Source organism: Orbicella faveolata, unplaced genomic scaffold, assembly GCF_042242905.1.
Source record: "Orbicella faveolata isolate gen_17 unplaced genomic scaffold, um_ofav_v1 contig_34, whole genome shotgun sequence".
NCBI lineage: Eukaryota > Metazoa > Cnidaria > Anthozoa > Scleractinia > Merulinidae > Orbicella > Orbicella faveolata.
In genome coordinates this window covers 22,503,027-22,520,635 of record NW_028301563.1, presented here as the reverse complement: position 1 = coordinate 22,520,635, position 17,609 = coordinate 22,503,027, and the positions used below count along the sequence as shown (strand labels likewise).

General features: G+C 37.6%; 1 protein-coding gene and 1 long non-coding RNA gene across 2 annotated transcripts in view; both read left to right on the top strand.

The window, feature by feature from the left end:
• Positions 1 to 17,609, top strand: part of LOC149105299 (uncharacterized) — a 341,662-nt gene that overhangs the window by 123,064 nt on the left and 200,989 nt on the right. The gene's annotated exons all lie outside the window — the stretch shown is intronic.
• On the top strand, positions 12 to 15,615 carry LOC110057149 (chromatin accessibility complex protein 1-like). The gene is made up of 4 exons (XM_020763731.2): positions 12 to 177; positions 10,958 to 11,036; positions 14,311 to 14,352; positions 15,030 to 15,615. Exons 1-4 carry the CDS (start codon positions 37 to 39, stop codon positions 15,137 to 15,139), a joined length of 372 nt encoding a protein of 123 aa, XP_020619390.1. The 5' UTR covers positions 12 to 36; the 3' UTR covers positions 15,140 to 15,615.

Sequence of the window (17,609 nt, the reverse complement as noted above, 5' to 3'; positions counted from 1 at the left end):
GACCAATTGCACCGTTGTTTCAGTTTTTTATTCAATATGGCGGAGAAAGCGAGTGTAGACGGAGGCGCGGGAAAATTAACACAACTACCTGTAGCACGGATTAAAACAATCATGAAGAGTTCTCCAGATTTGCCAAGTTTTAGTCAAGACTCAGTTTTTCTTATAACAAAAGCCACGGTAAGTGATGTCTTTACTTCTGGGTGATAGTTGACCGAGAATCGATGAAAATTGTTTGTGATATGCCTATCGGGTATGTATGAGCAGCGATCAAAGATAACTTAAGTGAAATGCATTCGGCACATTCAGGTAGCTGACATTCAACCCTTTGCTATAGTTGAAATCTTTATCTAGCGGCACGTACCTCTAATTGTAACTGAACTGATTCAATCTATTCGTCACATGTAAGCTTCCAGTGTACTGGTCATTATACGTTAATTAATTCAACCCCCCTCCCCCGTTTTCTGGGACGAGACCTTCTGACGGGCCTACGATTGTATTTTGAGGGGCAGACAGTGCTTTCAATAAGATTTGAAGTAGACATCTGCCAGTATAAAAGTAGGCGGCTGAGGTTATATAGGTGGCCACCTTTGCTAGGGGTGTCTGTGGGCATGCTCCCCCAGAAAATTTTGAAATCTAAACTCTCGGAAATACGATTTCCAGCTTTCTGGGCCTGATAGTTTGTAAAAGATCTTTGATGAATATATTTATCATTAAAAGAAACAATTGTTTTCTATTTTCACCAGACTCATTTTGAAGTAAAAGGCAATTAAATAGTTATTAAACGAAAATGTAACAAAGCAGTGCAAAACCGTTTAGAATCATCACATACATGATTTATCTCTGTTTGGGTTGCCATAGTACCTTGGCTTCCTTCACAACTGCAAGTGTGAAAACTGTGAACAGGCTTGTTGAATGAATTTCCAAACAATGAACAAGTAAAGTTTTTAAGAGTGCCTGCCTGTAAAAATCAGACAAATTCTTAATTTCGCGGCAAGGGTCGAAAATTCGATTTCACTCATATTCTTATGATAGATAGGCTAGGGCATGACAAAAACTGCTGGATAGTCTTTTTGGCAAAATATCCTTTTATTTCAAAGAAATAGGCAAATTACCAAATTACATTAAAATCATCATTTGACGTACCATTTTATTAAGCAAGTTTGAGAGCCTCGCTTGCAAAACCACATCATTCTTCCGTCGTTAAAACACTCAAATATTTTTGTGCAATGTTTAATGTGTACTGGGTTGATTTTAGGGAATGTTGCGTTGTCTTTTTAGGTGCAAAACAATTAAATTTTGAAGACATGTATTTCATTCACTTAAAAGTACTTGGTGAATATAATTAATTTTCACCATGTGCGAAACCTTCAAATGGATTAAGCTTCTGGTGGTTGAATCGCAAAAGGATGGTCTACAGATTCCTGTAAAAATTTCTTCGTGCAAATGATTTTGAGCGATGCGAGAGCTTTTCAAAGTATGTTAAAAATGCAAATATTTGACCATCCGTTGTCAAATTTCAATTTACAGGTTAGATGTATATTTTAGCATGTGCCACATTACTTGACCTATGTTAAGTTGAAATAGACACAGAGCTGATAATTTTGAAATGTTCTAACCTTATTTGTTGTAAAAGGCAGGTCCAAAGCCGATTTGACGTGTTTCTAGACGATCTCTCACCATTCATCGCACATAAAGCAGAAGTTTGCTTTTGTTTACACAAGGTTAACGTCCAATGTACATCGCCTACTGTAGACCTATTATTGGTCAAATACCATGAATCTGTGACCATCTTTCTGCGCATATGAACATCACTGCGTCTAAGTCAAAAACGGCTAAGTCATTTGTAGATAGTTGCTTGCTTTGCACTGTGCCAAAATATTAGGTTTGATTGATTGCTGACCATTGCTGATAAGCGTGTCGGTGCAGCACAATCTTACAGCCGTTATTTGTTCGTCACGCAATGCTGTCACGACATATGCTGCACATGCACAGTGGTTCCAAGCCTTAAGGTCCAGTAATGCGGGCAACATCTTTCTTCAACTTGTCTCGCAACATTGTTGCATTGCAAGTTGAAACACATTGTTGCAAGTTGAGGCAACATGCTGCGCAAAGTAGACTCGAGTTCTACTTTCTGCAACAAATTTTAGTTTTGCTGCTCGTATTACCACTGAAGCTACAACTTGTCTCGCAACAAATTTGAATTCCACGCTTGTGATTGGCTGTCGCGAAGCACGGCAAATAAAACAAAAGGCGAACGGTGAAGGCGAGCCTGAATTCAAAGTAGACAAGTAACTCTCGGAAAGTCACAACTTTGTCCTTTACACCTCAGGGCTATCATAGTCTTTGGGACACCTCATTTGCCCCTTCAAAACAAGCAGGAAAAAAGGCAAAAAGCTTGGAAGAACTGTCGCAAAAATACAACTTTTCGCGTAGCTACCTGAAACGACACTGAGCGTCATACTGAGAGAACTTCACTGGCACGGAAAATTAAGAAGAAAATGATGGCCAGAAGTCGAAGTGGAACTTTGTCGAAATGCTAAATTATATAAAGCAGGTGCCATCTTTATTTACACACGATTAAGCAATTATACCTGTAGAATTCTGCAGACTTGCAACACTGTATTTTGCTGCAAGACAAGTTGGTCACAAATGTGGTAATACGCGCAACAATGTGTTTCAACTTGCAATGCAGCAATGTTGCGAGACAAGTTGAAGGAAAATGTTGCCCGTACTACCGGACCTTTATGGAGCCTTATGTATTGAGATAGAAATTGTCCCACCCCTACCCCCTAAAATGGGATGACAGCATTGCTTGATGAACAAGGAACCGCTGCAAGTTCAAGCCATCAAACCATGATGATCAAACATAATATTTCGGTGTAGTGCAAAGCAAGCAGCTATCTAAAAATGACTTGACCGTTTTTGACTTAGATGCAGCAGTGATCATATGTGTCGAAAGAGGGTCACAGATTCATGGTACTCGACCATTAAATAAGTTGGCAATGTACATCGGACGTTATGTAAACAAAAGCAAACTTCTGCTTTATGTGCGATGAATGGTGAGAGAAACATGTCAAATCGGCTTTGGACTTGCCTTTTACAGCAAATGAGGTTAGAACTTTTCGAATTATCAGCTCTGTGTCTATTTCAACTTAACATAGGTCAAGTCATGTGGCGCATGCTAAAATATACTTCTAACCCGTAAATTGAAATTTGACGATGGATGGTCAAATATTTGCATTTTTAACATACTTTGAAAAGCTCTTGCCTCGCTCACAATCATTTGCCCAAAGAAATTTTTACAGGAATCTGTAGACCATCCTTCTGTGATTGAACCACCAGAAGCTTAATCCATTTGAAGGTTTTGCACATGGTGAAAATTATTTATATTTACGAAGTACTTTTAAGTGAATGAAATACATGTCTTCGAAATTTAATTATTTTGCACCCAAAAAGACAACACAATATTCCCTAAAATCAACCCAGTACACATTTAAACATTGCACAAAAATCAAATCAAATCGAATTTTCGACCCTTGCCAAGTTATTTTCCATCTTTATGGACAGGGACTCTTAATTTCTTCAATTGATGGCCCTTTGTGCGGCTCACAACTTTCCAAAATTTGCGAAGATGACAAGGTCTTATCTGCAAATTCAGACTGTGTAGTTTTAGAATAAGTTTGGGTTGACTGGCGAAATTTCATCACTGGAATGAAGCACTTCGTTTTCTGCAATTAACATTCATCTGTAAGCAAAGAAGAACACAATGGGTTTATAAAAGAACAATTCTGAAGTCAAATAAATTTATTCACATACCTGTTCCGGTACGTGGTTTCTTTGAAAAGAATGTAAACAAATCAGTCTGTCCAGACTGTACAGGAGCATGCTTTGCTGCCATCTTTGCTTGACTGACCACATGGTAATAGTTTGAAAGTAAGGTTAAGTTTTATTACGATACTGCTGAAAATGGCCGAATGTTTTGCAATTTGCAATTGTATTCGATCGATGTGTACACTTTTATATACACGGACAGTCAAGGTAAATGTAAGAAATATTTTATCAGTTTATTTGAACTGAGAAATAGGTAGGCTTTAAACATTATAAGTGTTACATTTTTGAAGTTTTTGTAGACAAACACAGCCAAGTATCGGGTGACTCGATGACTCACAGCCACCGGTGCTCCAGAGGTAGCCAGCTTCTAATGAAAGCGCTGGGCAGAGTTTCCACTAATTTTGAATGTTACAGGTCCTTTGGACCCTCAGTTCCAAAGAGTTGGGGGTTCTTTTTGCTTTTCAGGTGTCCTTTAGCTATTTAAACATTTTTGGCAAAGTTCGTCCCAAGGATGCACTTTGCCAAAAAACTGTGTGTCAGGTGACCACCCAGAATCTGGGTGGTAAAAAATTCTGTTGGGCAGGAGAGGTGGCAGTGTATTTGATTGTTGCTGTGACAAACTTTGTGGGTTTCAAATCCTCGAGTGGTAGCTAAAAACTACTCAGTTTATTGGGGTTAAAAGTCAAATTTTGCTGACAAAGAATGCTCAATTATTTCTGCTGTGTCCAAAATTTAGAAGACTTTCATTCACAAAGAACTTTAGCTGCTGTATGGAGCACAAGCTTCTGGACGGTTAGCACCTGTACAACAACACATACTGAATTGAAGTGAAACCAGTGGATCCATCTCTTGAATCTTTGAACTCAGAGGTAATTTATCTTCATCTTTGTGTGGTATATTTGGATGTTACAGATGGTGCCTACTAAATACAAAGGTTTTTGCACCAGGTTAGTACCATGTGGAAAAAGTAGATCTTTGCAAGGGCTATTGGAATCCACAAAGAAAAATGTGGGTAGCCACACATTTTTACGAGATAATAATTAGCCTTGAAACTCAGCAAAAATGTGGACATCAGAATTTTTCCAAAAAAAGAAGGAAAGGATATTTCTTCACAGATTTCCTTAGAATTCACCTTTACATACAGAAAAGCAAACACATTTATAAAGATCTTAAAACTTCATGGTAAATAGTAACATAAAAACCATGTTTGGTATGTTTTTAATAACAAAATTGTTGCAACAGCGTTTTTGGCATCTCTAACAGCCTTCCTCTGGTTCAGCTTAAATACAGTCTAAATACCTTTTGCTCACAACCAGAAACTAAGCACGTGTTGAATAGGCTTGCCACTTCCATTTCATAACATAAAATGTAGGGGTAACCACATGTTTTTTAAAGTTATTTATCTTTTTTGAAAAGTTTTATGGTGGGCATTACATTTTTTCCTGTCACCTCCCCAGTAAGTAAAACATTTGCATATCTCGCACTTGTTTTTTGTGCGCACTACGCCATCTGCAGGTACATGTTTACAGTTGGATTTCAGTATAATTTTCGACAGATAACAGCTAGTTTTTCAGCTGGAAGACATTAACAGTTAGTGTTAGCGATATGCTGCTATTCTAGTGGTCCTGGTTTAATTACAGGTTCATTAAACTTGATTTGGTCACAGTAGGAAAATTTTGCTTTCATTTTAGTTGTGTACTTGGTAGCGTAGTTCATTGCAGCAATGTCAACCCAGCGCACACGTGAGGCTTAAACCATGCCTTGCATGATGCGCAGAATGTGTGCATACTAACAAAAGTAGGCACCGTCCTTAAAACGTATTTCTGTCACATGGCCGATTAGCTGAGTATTCTGACTTGCATTTCATTTATCACCATGCAAAATGATTTACAGTTTTGTTGACATACCGGTAAGCCTGCACTTAATATATTTCATCTCTTCTTGGCTTATGTAAGCTTATATTTAGACAGATTTTTAAACATGGTTCCTTGGTTTAGTCAAGAATTATCTTTTGCAAAATGGTGAAATAAAACACTGTTTTATGTAGCAAACATCAATAACAATGTGCTGTCAGATAAATTCAGGGCTTCAGGCAACATGAAACAGTCAACTGACGGTTGACCGCAGTTTACTTCTTAGTAAATCAACTGGCTGGAATTGAAATCAGAGTGATACTTCAATACGCTGGATACATAATATATTTCTTTGGACCTGTGTGAAGCTTAGAATAGGACAGGAGAATTTCAAAGGTATATTTGCCAATCTGTAAATTAGTATAGGGATGACCAGCGATCGCCTTTCTTTCGGTTCAGTTGAGATCGACAAAAATTATTCGTTGGCTCTTCTGGAAAAATTTGTGTCACAGGTTGTCACGTGCAGGGCTGTCATTAAGGGCTGTAACCTGTAACACCTGCTACGGCTGAGTATGTTTGAAGGACCCTTGAGGTTATGGGTGAACTGGACTATAGTTGATACAATTGACCTAAAAGGTAACAAGTTTGTTATGGGTGTGAAGATCAAGGCTGCAGTTGACACAAAACTTAATGGCAGCCCTGATGTGACCAGGCGCAATGAGGGTCTTTCTCCCTACAACAAGGGAGGCAGAGGAGAGAGAGCCTGTGTGTAAGATCAACACCTGTGGGTTAATTGGAACTCCGGAGGGGGGCTGCTCTGTTGCCATTGTTTAATCTTATGAATATTTCCGAGAGGGGTTGGAATAAAGGTGGCTTTTTCTTGTGGGGGTAAAGGAACATTTGGTAATTTCTGAGGGAGGCAGAAGCAGTGGAGACAAGGGGAGGGGCTTCTTGTGTAAATTTTTGTTGAGTATGTGCTGCTGACCCCTTAAAGCCTCAATCTTGCCATAGTTTATTCTGTGACCATTTATTTGGAAATATAGACCCATCTATTATCTGGGTGACCTCTTTGGAGATGTAAATTATGGAACTTTAACATACTTTTGTGTTGTGAACTCAACTGTTATTATTCAATTATTGTGTGCCACACAGAAGGTGCTTGTATCTGTAGTGAGAAGAACTTTTTTTGTGGTAAAGTTTATCTTCAATTCTTAATGAGGCAGTCGTGTTGAAAATGTGCAAACCCAATCTACAATTGACTCCCCTCCTATGACTCAAATCTTGGAGGGAAATCCAGAAAGACTTTAGTTATTTGAAATTTGAGTTATGAGGAGATGGGAGCAAATGATTAGAGATTAAGACTCTATCTCTTTGAATAACTGCTAACCTATCTTACTTATTCATTTATTTTCTTTCTTTATACTTTGTCCAGTCTGACTCAGAGCAAAAACCTTTCACCTGTCTGCATGTCTGAGAGAAGGAGCTTGGGCAAGTAAAACCCACATATAATCCACATAGTGATTGTGGGAAACGATCAGTAACAAAACTTTTTTTTGACAAAATTTCACTTGCTTGATGTGACACAAATAAGAGGAAACGAAAATAGTATTAGAGAATAGAGAAAGAAATGAAATGAATACTATATATGAGCTTACATGTAAAGAAATAGAGAAAGAAATGCAACAAACACTATATCTAAACTTACATATACTCTGTGACATGGATACAATCTTCTCTGTAACAGTCTAGAAATCAGTACAAAATTACCTCTTCCTGAATGGTTTTTTAATTTATACACAAAGTCAACTTTTGCACTTCTTCTTCGCAGTGGATGTAAACTGATTCCTGGGATGAAAACCAACAATATTGTAGCTGGTTCACCCTATATCCGCCATTTGTTGCATATACTGTGCAATGCACTTTAGGATTGCAGGGTTTTCCATAAGTGCCAGCAGCCTGCAAAATTTGCCAGTTTCTTTGCATAATTTCGCCATCTATTTTCAATGCCGGAAATAACAGTCGATCATCGGACATTGTCTGACCAAATTTTGAATATGTCCGGCCAATTTCACATTATGTTCGGTCATGATGTCTGAACATTTCACCAACACATTTTGACGTCTTCCTTTGAAGTTATTGTCCATCCATAAAATTTGGTTAGATCTCAGGTCACCCAAGCGTAATATAAGAGTTTGTATGGAGAACTGTGGCCAAAATGTAAGAGTCTGTATGGAGATCAGGAGTTGACGTTCATTTAGTTCAATGTATGGGTAATTTATCGAATAAAGACTCTTGAACATTCGATGGTGTCATTTTTTCTCATCCTGGAGAGTTTAAACAAGATTTGAGTGAATTTTGAAAAATTTGTCCCACAGTGTTATAATCTTACAACACCGTAGGACAAATTTTTCAAAAAATGCGTTTTTGGCAAAAAGCCCTGGGAGTCAATGGAAAAAGATCTTTAAAAGAACCTCATTGAATCCTCAAGGATCTTCAAGGATCCCAGCAAAGATCCAAGCAAAGATCTTTCTAAGATCCTTCAAAAGATTCTCTAAAGATCTTTCAAAGATCTTCATTGAATCCTCAAGGATCTTGAAGGATCCTAGCAAAGATCCTTATCTTTAATGATCTTTGGCAGGTCCTTGAAGATCTTCAAATGTCCTCAAAGATCCTGGGAGGATTTTCACCAGGGTAAAAGTCATTTACCTGCCGGCTACTAGCCTTGAAAATTGCATTGGGTACTAGCAGGTCACAGTTTCAGACCCTGGTTATGTAAGATACAAAAGCGACTCAAGAGGCTGGCCTAATCAGTGAATATGAAGATGCTGGTTTCAAAATGTCTCACCCTGAATCTTTAATTAGCTCAAAGAATTGCATGTCTTAAAAGGTATTTAAATGATAATGCTAGCCCATGGATAGTTTTGTTGTGGAACTAGTTTTTGCTTCAGTGCAATCTCAATCGGTTGTGCCTACCCTGCAAGTTACCAATTTTTTATAAAGAATGTCTTGAAGCTTGGTCTGACTTCAATCGCCATATAATAGCTACAAAACAGGACGTTTTAAATGAGATCATCTGAAACAACCAGAACTTCTTGATTAACAAGCAATCAATATACAATAAGAAAATAAAAGAAGCAGGTTTTGTGAAAATAGGAGACATCCTCTCAAACAACTCTAAGTCAAAAAGTTGGGATGTTTTTAGAGAGAAAAATTTCTCCTTGTCAGATTACCTCCTCCTACAAGGCATTTTTTGCACCACTCTGCCAAACTGGAAACTGCTCCTTAAAGATGGAGAGAATAATAACCAAATTGACAAAAATGTCTCAGACGATGATGTTCAAGATATAACTAGAATGAATTCAAAAGCAATCTATTCAATCCCGGTCAAATGAATCCAGATTCCTCCTACTGCCCAATCTAAGTTTAATTCCTTATATAGTATTTCTGGTATTATAGAGTGGAAAAATATTTACCAACTACCGGGTCAAGTCACTCTTGACACCAGAATGAGAGCCTTTCAATACAAAATCTTAAATTGTATTCTCTACACTAATAGAATCCTATATAAAATGAATTTAGACATAGTTCCTTTTCAGATGTGCACTTTTTGTGAAGATCATGAAGAAGCTCTTGAGCATCTTCTAGTCAGCTGTGCCTATGCTAAAAACTTTTGGCTTTCTGTTATTTCTCGGTTAAATACTTTCAATATGAAAATTGATAAGCTTGATGAAATAACGATTCTTTTTGGTATCTCTGACAACAACCAAGGGAATTGTTTGTTAAATCGCATAATCATTCTTGGGAAATATACCATTTATTTATGCCGTTGTAAAATATCAAGCCACCTTTATCCTTACTGAAGGCGAAAACAACAGAAATTCAAAAACTAGAACTTTTAATCGCAAAAAAGAATAAAAAAGAATCTACTCATTACGAAAAATGGCAAAACATGTTTACAAATATTTTTCTTAATAGCTAAGTAGGGGGTATATATTATATATACATAAACTGATATATAAAAGTTTCGGTACAAATTATTATGGGTTTATATTATCAACCATACCCTTAATTAGATCTAGCTGACTGTGAATGTAATGTAATGTAAATTTGTAACTAGTGTTAGGGGGTAGGGTAAGCATTAGTGTAATTTACCATGTTTTTGTTAGTATTGCTCTTGTAATTGTGTTTTAAGAATCCTTGCTTTAGAATACCCAGTGAAAGTTTCAGGTAAGGTTGTTTTAAATACAGATTCGACTATTTTCTGTGATTCGTTGCCTTGATCTTCTTGTGGATTTTGTCCTTGGTTTGTCACCTTACAAGATGTGAGAGTTGTGCAAGCCATGTGAGAGCACAAAACACTGTGGGAACAATGTTATTTGCCCACAATTTCCTGGCCAAGATATGCCCTTGCAATGTAAATTTAGTGGGGAGGGGGGCAATTTTATTGTTCTTACAGGAATTGCGAATAACCTCCAAAAATTCCAACCTCTTATGTATCAATTGCTGTTGGTCTTGACAGCCTGACCAACTATGTAAGGAAAGTCAATGATTATAAATCAATTTTTTGGTCAAAATAATGAAATTCTCACATATTATTTAATTGATATTGTTTGGTATTGACTAAGTTTCACTGACTAATGTCACTGAATATTCCCATTAGTGGCAAACTTGGTCTTTAATTGAAACCAATCATAAATAAAAGTCTGTGGTACTCACTATTAATAATTTTACTTACTCAATTAGAGCAGTTTTCACCTGAGCGTTGCAAAACCAAAACCAATGATTATGTTATCCCGCTATCCAATCACAAAGAACACAGTCAGACAATTCAGTGAACCAGTCAAATCCTGAAGTAAATACATGTAGCTGATGCAAAGTGCAGAGAAACATGTGGGAATGAGTCACAATTGGTTCTGGTTTCACTCAGAACTCAAGTGAAAACCACTCTAGCATCAACTGTTGATGACTGACTACTGTTAACATCACTAATATAAATAATATAAAGTTGAGAGAGTAGACAGGCAATTAGGAGTGATTAATTGGAAAAAAAGATTGTTTTTTCTTCATAACTTCCTTTTGGAGCAAGTTCTTAAATGTTTTGGATATGAAAGGTCTCTATTAAGTGATCTATCTGCATATAATGAAGACTGAAGATTTTGAATTATTACCTTCCAATTTCTTGAAAACATCTACTAATCAGAGGCTAAGGGTTTAGATCCAGCTGTGATTACATATGTATAGCTGATTAAAGATAAGATTGTGGTTTCTTGCAGGAACTATTTGTAGATTATCTTGCTGTCACTGCTCATAAACAGGAGAGTGACTCAAGGCAGCTGACATATAAAGGCCTATGTGAGTATTTCTTTGCATATTGTAGAAGTTACTGTACATGGTGAAGGACAACAATTTAATCTGAGAGGAAACTCCAGAAACAAATAATGCACTGCAAGGTCTGTTACCACCTGGCTGCCTGCAGGGATACACATCACTTAAGTATGGGTTAAGCATCACTTAAGTATGGGCACATGTGGCAAAAGTCTGAAATAGTCTCAAATGTTTTGGCAATAAACATTGTGGCTAGCTGTCTGTTCGCACAAAACATTGCAGGGCATCAAAATGCAATTAAGTAAAGCACGCTTAATGAAGTCTTGCATATGTTATAGACATCTTGATAAGTACTTTTCTCAGTTGTATCCTGTAAAACAACAAAGTGATGTGACCAAATGATGGGGTTTGGGAAGAGCAGCTTTGTTCTTCATTGCAAACCCATAAACTTTCTTGGGTATGATAAATTAGGTAGCTATTTTAAGTTGGCTGACTACAGAGTTGATGGAGTATAACAGACCAAAAACATTCCAAGTGGGTTTTTCCTTTCTCTATTTACTGTTTGCTGAAGTCTTTTACCATTGTAAGTGAAACTTAAACATTGTTAATGTCAACAAATGGCCAAAACTAACAACCGTGCACCTAAGGAGAGACTGGGCACTAGTAGGTTTAATGATGTTTTTCTCAAAATCTACCCACATGACCCCACCTCAAAATTTCGAGAATAAGAAATTGGCTCTGATTAAGCATTTATGCAAAGTAAAATAAAAATCTGTTTGGCACATTTTTGGCAAACTAAAAACTGTGAAATTTGGCCTATTTCAAAAATAGATCAAATTCTGTCTTACAGTTTTTTTTAAATTTTGTCTCTCAATGCAATAAACCACGACAAATCAGCTGTGAAAATTTCATCATGGGCTGTATGGTAGATTTTTGAGCAATCTCGGATCAAAGACTGACTTTTACAACCTTGGACGGGAATTGAACTTCATGCCTTTTATTTAAGCATGCGCTCATGTGATGCCATGTATAGCATACAAGAAAGCAAGAGTAAATTAGAACTCTTTTATTGGTTGTTTATCGACCTTTTTTTGTAATATTTTCTTGGTCCTTGGCTTCACCACATGTTTGAAAGCAGTTTGAAACTCTCACTTGGTATACCAAAGTAGTTTAATGCAATTCAATGCTGAAGTTATTTTCATCTCTTCTTAGTGTTAATTGCGTCATATTTACATGCGCATTTAATACTGCCACCTGGCAGGAAATCTTGGCACACACTACTGAGTCTCGGAAAAACTGCAGTATGCCACTGTAAAATTCCTGTTATGGATATTTCCCATGGTGCATTTCAACCTCAACTTATCAAAGTTATAACTCTTCACTTTACAGAACATGCATTAGTTTTGGAGAAAAACAAACATTCAAACTTCACCAACAAAATTTATAAGATAACTATGCTGGGCAAATAAAAGCCATAGAACCATCTAACAAAAACCTGTGTCTAGATAACCTTTGTAAAATTGGGTGCAATATAGAGAAAACAGTAGGCAATAACTGTTATTACATTTATCAGCAGTTTGATGTACAAAGAAGTAAATTACTGTTGAAAAGGTTAATTCTGGTTTGTGTTAAAGATGATTTCCAGTCCATACTGCGCACTCTCGCAAGTTTGTTTACATTTTTTGATTTTCAAGTAAGACATCACAAAATGTTAACATTTTGAAACTACTTACATGAAGTAAATTCAAAGTGTCATGTCAACTGCTATTATGGATGCAAAGCTTTCTGCTTCATTTTTTCTCATATCACTCGATGAAACAACTTCACAGCTGTTAAAATCAATGAAGCTGTTGGAAAAGGAATTTGAAAGGTCTCAGATAAGGTATGTGGTTTGTAACGAATAACACTGATTGGCATTCCATTGAGTGAGACTTATAATGTTTATAAAGATAAGGGTGCTGAGACTGCGCAGCACCAACTGGAAATAATCTTTAACCCTTTCATGTCATTTGTCTTCTTCAACAAAGGATATTTGACCACAGACTAAACTGCGATAACAGCTATTGCGTTGTGTGACGAGCACTATTCACATTAGACCCCAGACCCCTGGTGCATTTGCCAACTACAAAGTGGGTTGATTTTACTATTTGGCAACAATTTAACTGTTGCAAGAAAGCAGCAAATTTGTGCCAGCAATTCAGAAAAAAAGAAGCATGCAAACAAGGGACAGATGTATGCCTAACATCACTTGATGATGAGAAGGCCAGCAAGAAAGTGATGGGAGAAGTGTACCGTACTAGAATGCCACTGCAAGCACCATTCCTTTCAAATTTTGTTCAAAATTTAACTTTATATATGTGTGTTTTGTGGGAATCAATGTAACGCATCCTGCAAAGTAAGGATAAATTCTGCGAGTAGAAAGCTGTGTCACAACATTTACTAATTTGTTTTGCAAAAAATTACAGCCATTCAATCCTGTAAATCTACTATCACCATTTACAATAGTGCAGCAACTGATGAAAGCAGGGATAACACTCTCCAATTTCAAATCACTAATCACGAGTCAAATTACTTTCAGTTTTAAAATTATCGCACTAATATACACACCAGTTGATGCAGATTTGACAATCTCTTAATAAGCATGGTATACGTACACATCACAACACTATTAAAATGCTTCGTCATTATCATCAGTCATTGTTGTGCCTTGGGTGTATAGTGTAGTCGTAATTGAATCAATAGTCACCTACAGGCTGATCACTTTCTTGCGTGGGATGTTCACTGTCATCATACACTGGTTCAAACTTGACAGTGAGTTGTCCTTGTGTTTTGTTCTTGGGTGCATGATGTTAAACTAGTTACTAAAGATGGATCAACTGATGTGTCCTCTGGGGGTCTGAGAGCATCTCTCGCATGAATGGTCTCACAGGAATGGCTTGATACCTTTTGAGAGGACAATAGAACAAATGATGGAAACAGTGCCCCTAGCCCGAAAAAACAATAACAGCTGTTACACTATGATGATATAGAGCTGCTACACTTCGGCCTTTAGGAGAATTCACAAAAGTTGTAGCTCTGTAATTGCTACAGAAATCAAAGCTACCTAAGCCAGGAATGATGAGTAGACAGACTTGAAACAGTCTGCAATATGTGTACTACCAACTGCTAAAAATTACTTCGCCACATTATAGATGAGAATTAAGTCACATCCACTGCTATCATGACGTGATATATTCTTGTTTATAGGATTTTTATTGTATTATGTTGTATGCGTAAGAGATGTTTTCACTGTTAATTCCAGCAAAGGTCGTTGAAGACGATGAGGCTCTTCAATTTTTAGCAGGTAAAACGTGTTTTACTTTATTAAAATCACATGCCCGGGCTACATTTACTGAGAATTCGATGAACAAAGTTTAGGTGGTTTACTGAGTACCTTGGTCTGGTCTAGAGTTTACAATATACTCGGGTCTTTTACGTTTCGATGATCAAGTATATTTTAACCAACAGTGAAATAAACTGTTATCACGGGCCTCACAATTAATCATATGCAAACACACCAGCACTGTGGAGACTGTTCAGATTGAAGGGGCATTTTCGACTTCTGAGAGATTCCCGTAAGTTGGTCTGTAATGAGAATTTCTTCAGTTCTCGCAGGGGAAGGTTTCGTTTGTAAGAAAACAATTTCCCGCCATTGGTAGCAGATTAGTAAGTAAAAATCGGTAAAAAGGTCCATGTGTTAATTTACATAATCATGCTTCCAAGAACCCGGCAATTAAATGAAACGAGTAGTTTTTCATTTGCCGTTTAAAGCATCTGGATGCAGTCCCTATAGTTACCTACGGGTGAATTTGTTATTAAAGAGGTAATAAGCAACCAAACGCCTCGAGTATTTTGTGGATTCCTTCTTCAGAAGAGGTATGACCTGGAAGGTCTGGAGAAAGTACACTGCTTGACAATTTTCTTTAGTCATTGAGTTTTTACTGAAGAAAATATTAAGACTGAAACTTTTGTTTTCCTCAGACATAGTACCTCCCAAAGTTCTCGTTAAAGATTTCATGGAATCCTTAAAGAAGTCGAGGAAGTCTTCCATCGAAATTCGCAGTTCAAGTTCGGATTCTGAGTCAGAATAGAACTTTGTTGATGGCAACATTACTTCGAATAATGAGGGAAAAATTTCACCTTGAGTATGTTCATTGGTCAAAACAAGCTGAGGATTGCATGGACCAGTTATCTGAATGGTTCAACAGCCATCTTTCTTCTACATAGTGTACAAGTAGTTTACCACGCAACGGTTGTACTTTCACTTCGGCGTGCACTTATATGTCTGCGGTGCTCGTGTATTACAAGTCACACGTCAAACATTTTGGAATTCCAGCTCCATACGGCTCCAGGGCTCCGGTGCATATACCTCAGTGGCGCCAGGGAACGGTGATTGACCTTTTGGTCCGTACACCAAGAGGACAAAAGAAACACTTAGATCCTCGGGCTCTAATCAGGAGTTCCACGGACCTTTCATTTGCGACTCTATACATTTAGGCCCCTACACAGTCCCTCACTTAGCACAGTCTGACTGTATATAGACGTATTAAAGCACGTTTCTGGATAAGACAGAGAGCTGTAGTGCTATGTCTCTGGGCTGGGACGGTGACCGGCGTGAGCAAATCATATTTCGAACCGTTCATAGGGACAAATAGAAAGGGAAGCGGTCAAAATAACTATTTTGTTCTAAATGGCCATGAATTTGCCTGGTTAACATGATTTCGTTATAATCCTGTATTTTCAACTCCTGAGGCCATTTTTGAATCCAATGCATTTTGTCATGGCCAGTCGTCCCTTAAAGGAGAAGGTCACTCCAAAAACTGTGTATTTTTTCCATCACCAATAAAAAGTTCACATTGAGTTGAGTAACTCACCGTTGTTCTAGCTACTGAAGTGGATGCGATCCCAATGAAAAAGAAGAGAAAAGTTCGAACCCGGGATGACAAAATGTGAATGATAATATCGGGACAGGGGAAATAAGTTACATTCTGAGTTGTTAAATTAGGCTTAGAGAATTCATAGATCGAAACATTTTTTACGCCGGTTATGAAAAAAGTGAAAGTTAAAAATAAACACGAAAAGACTTTGATCAAGGAACAGTAGTTATTCAGACTCCGTCTTTTACCACATCGAAGGACTTCGGCTATTAACTTCTCAGCAAATTTCCTCTGCAGAAAACCAGCATTTTCGAAATAAGTGAAACAGTTCTACGATCACAGATCGGCTACCCACTGTACCCTAGTCGACAAGTTTGCTGGGCACACGGAGCGTTCGCAGCAAAAGACTGCACAACGGGTGTCTCTAAAACTAAGACCCTAAGGCCCCAAAAACTCTAAAGCGAAGACCCCTAATTTTCTAAGCATTTTTTACCTTTAGTGAAGTTTTGCTCCTTTATCCGGCCAATAATGCAATAACAACAACAAACCGTGTTAAGATTTTAACCGGCATCTTGAGCTGAGCAACCAAGCTTTCACACCTTGGCCGGAAGTGGCGTTCGCAGTATGAAACCTCCATTTGGCGCTGAAATACAGGCCCGGGTTGTTCGAAAGGTGGATAGCGTGGTTTGTTCTGTTAACACTTATCCACTGGATAGCGATTTATCCGGTGGATAGCGTTATCCAGCCTTTGAACAACTGGGGCCAGATATTTTGTTATATACTCAAAGCCGGCTTATTTTGGAAGAACCTTTCTAAAAACTCTTAAACGGTAAAGTAATTCGGTCAGCGTTCAAAATAGTCTGCAAAAAATGTTTAGTTCTATTCATTTTAAAGTATTATTCAGTATTAAATCGAGGAAACAGTCAAGAGTCCCGTCATTTACGCCTATCTACAGATTTACGTGGAAACATTGCATACTTAGGAGGCTTCGGCGTCCATTGGTAAACTACTTTTACACTGACCATATATATGATGATTCTTCGCGAGAAACATGAAAGTCGGAGTAGCAAATAAATGTGTTTGAACCAGTCCGAATTCGCAAATCTTTCTATCTTGTTCATAGCTTTTTATCTGAAGAAAGCGAAAGGCCGAAACGTCATTAAACCAGTCGGAACTGACAGAGGTTCGTTATCTCTTTCCGGCAATTTCCCAAGTATACGCACTTTCTGATCTTCTATGAACTTATACCTAAAACATAGTACAATACAAGGTAACATTCTTTATTTCACATGATGCGACCACTTTTTTGTCTTTTCTGTGATTACGTCATATTTTATCGACAATTTCCTGGAACATGCCTCTAACACAATTTTTTGAAATCCAACGTTTGAAATGATATTGAAATAATATATGAAAAGAACAACGTAAGAGTCTTTGTATTGTAAAATGTTATCATAACCTATCAGCCGTGAGAGAAGCATGAAGACCAATATGAAAAATCGACGAACAATTCACTTGCCAAACTGTGCCGGGAAAACACGGCAAAGCGCGGGCGCGCTCTCTCTTCCTCCACATAATTGACAGAAGGAAGCAAATCGGTACGTAGCCTAACTTCCAACAAGTGTGAGAGCCTGGTTACTCAGCTCAAGATGGCGGATAAAACATCGACACCAATATGAGCAAA

What these genes read in the sequence shown, in the direction of transcription:
- LOC110057149 (XM_020763731.2), top strand. Translation starts at nt 37, where the DNA reads ATGGCGGAGAAAGCGAGTGTAGACGGAGGCGCGGGAAAATTAACACAA. An exon ending in TTCTTATAACAAAAGCCACG is followed by an intron (nt 178 to 10,957) that starts GTAAGTGATGTC and finishes GGTTTCTTGCAG; the next exon opens with GAACTATTTGTAGATTATCT. An exon ending in GGCTCTTCAATTTTTAGCAG is followed by an intron (nt 14,353 to 15,029) that starts GTAAAACGTGTT and finishes TGTTTTCCTCAG; the next exon opens with ACATAGTACCTCCCAAAGTT.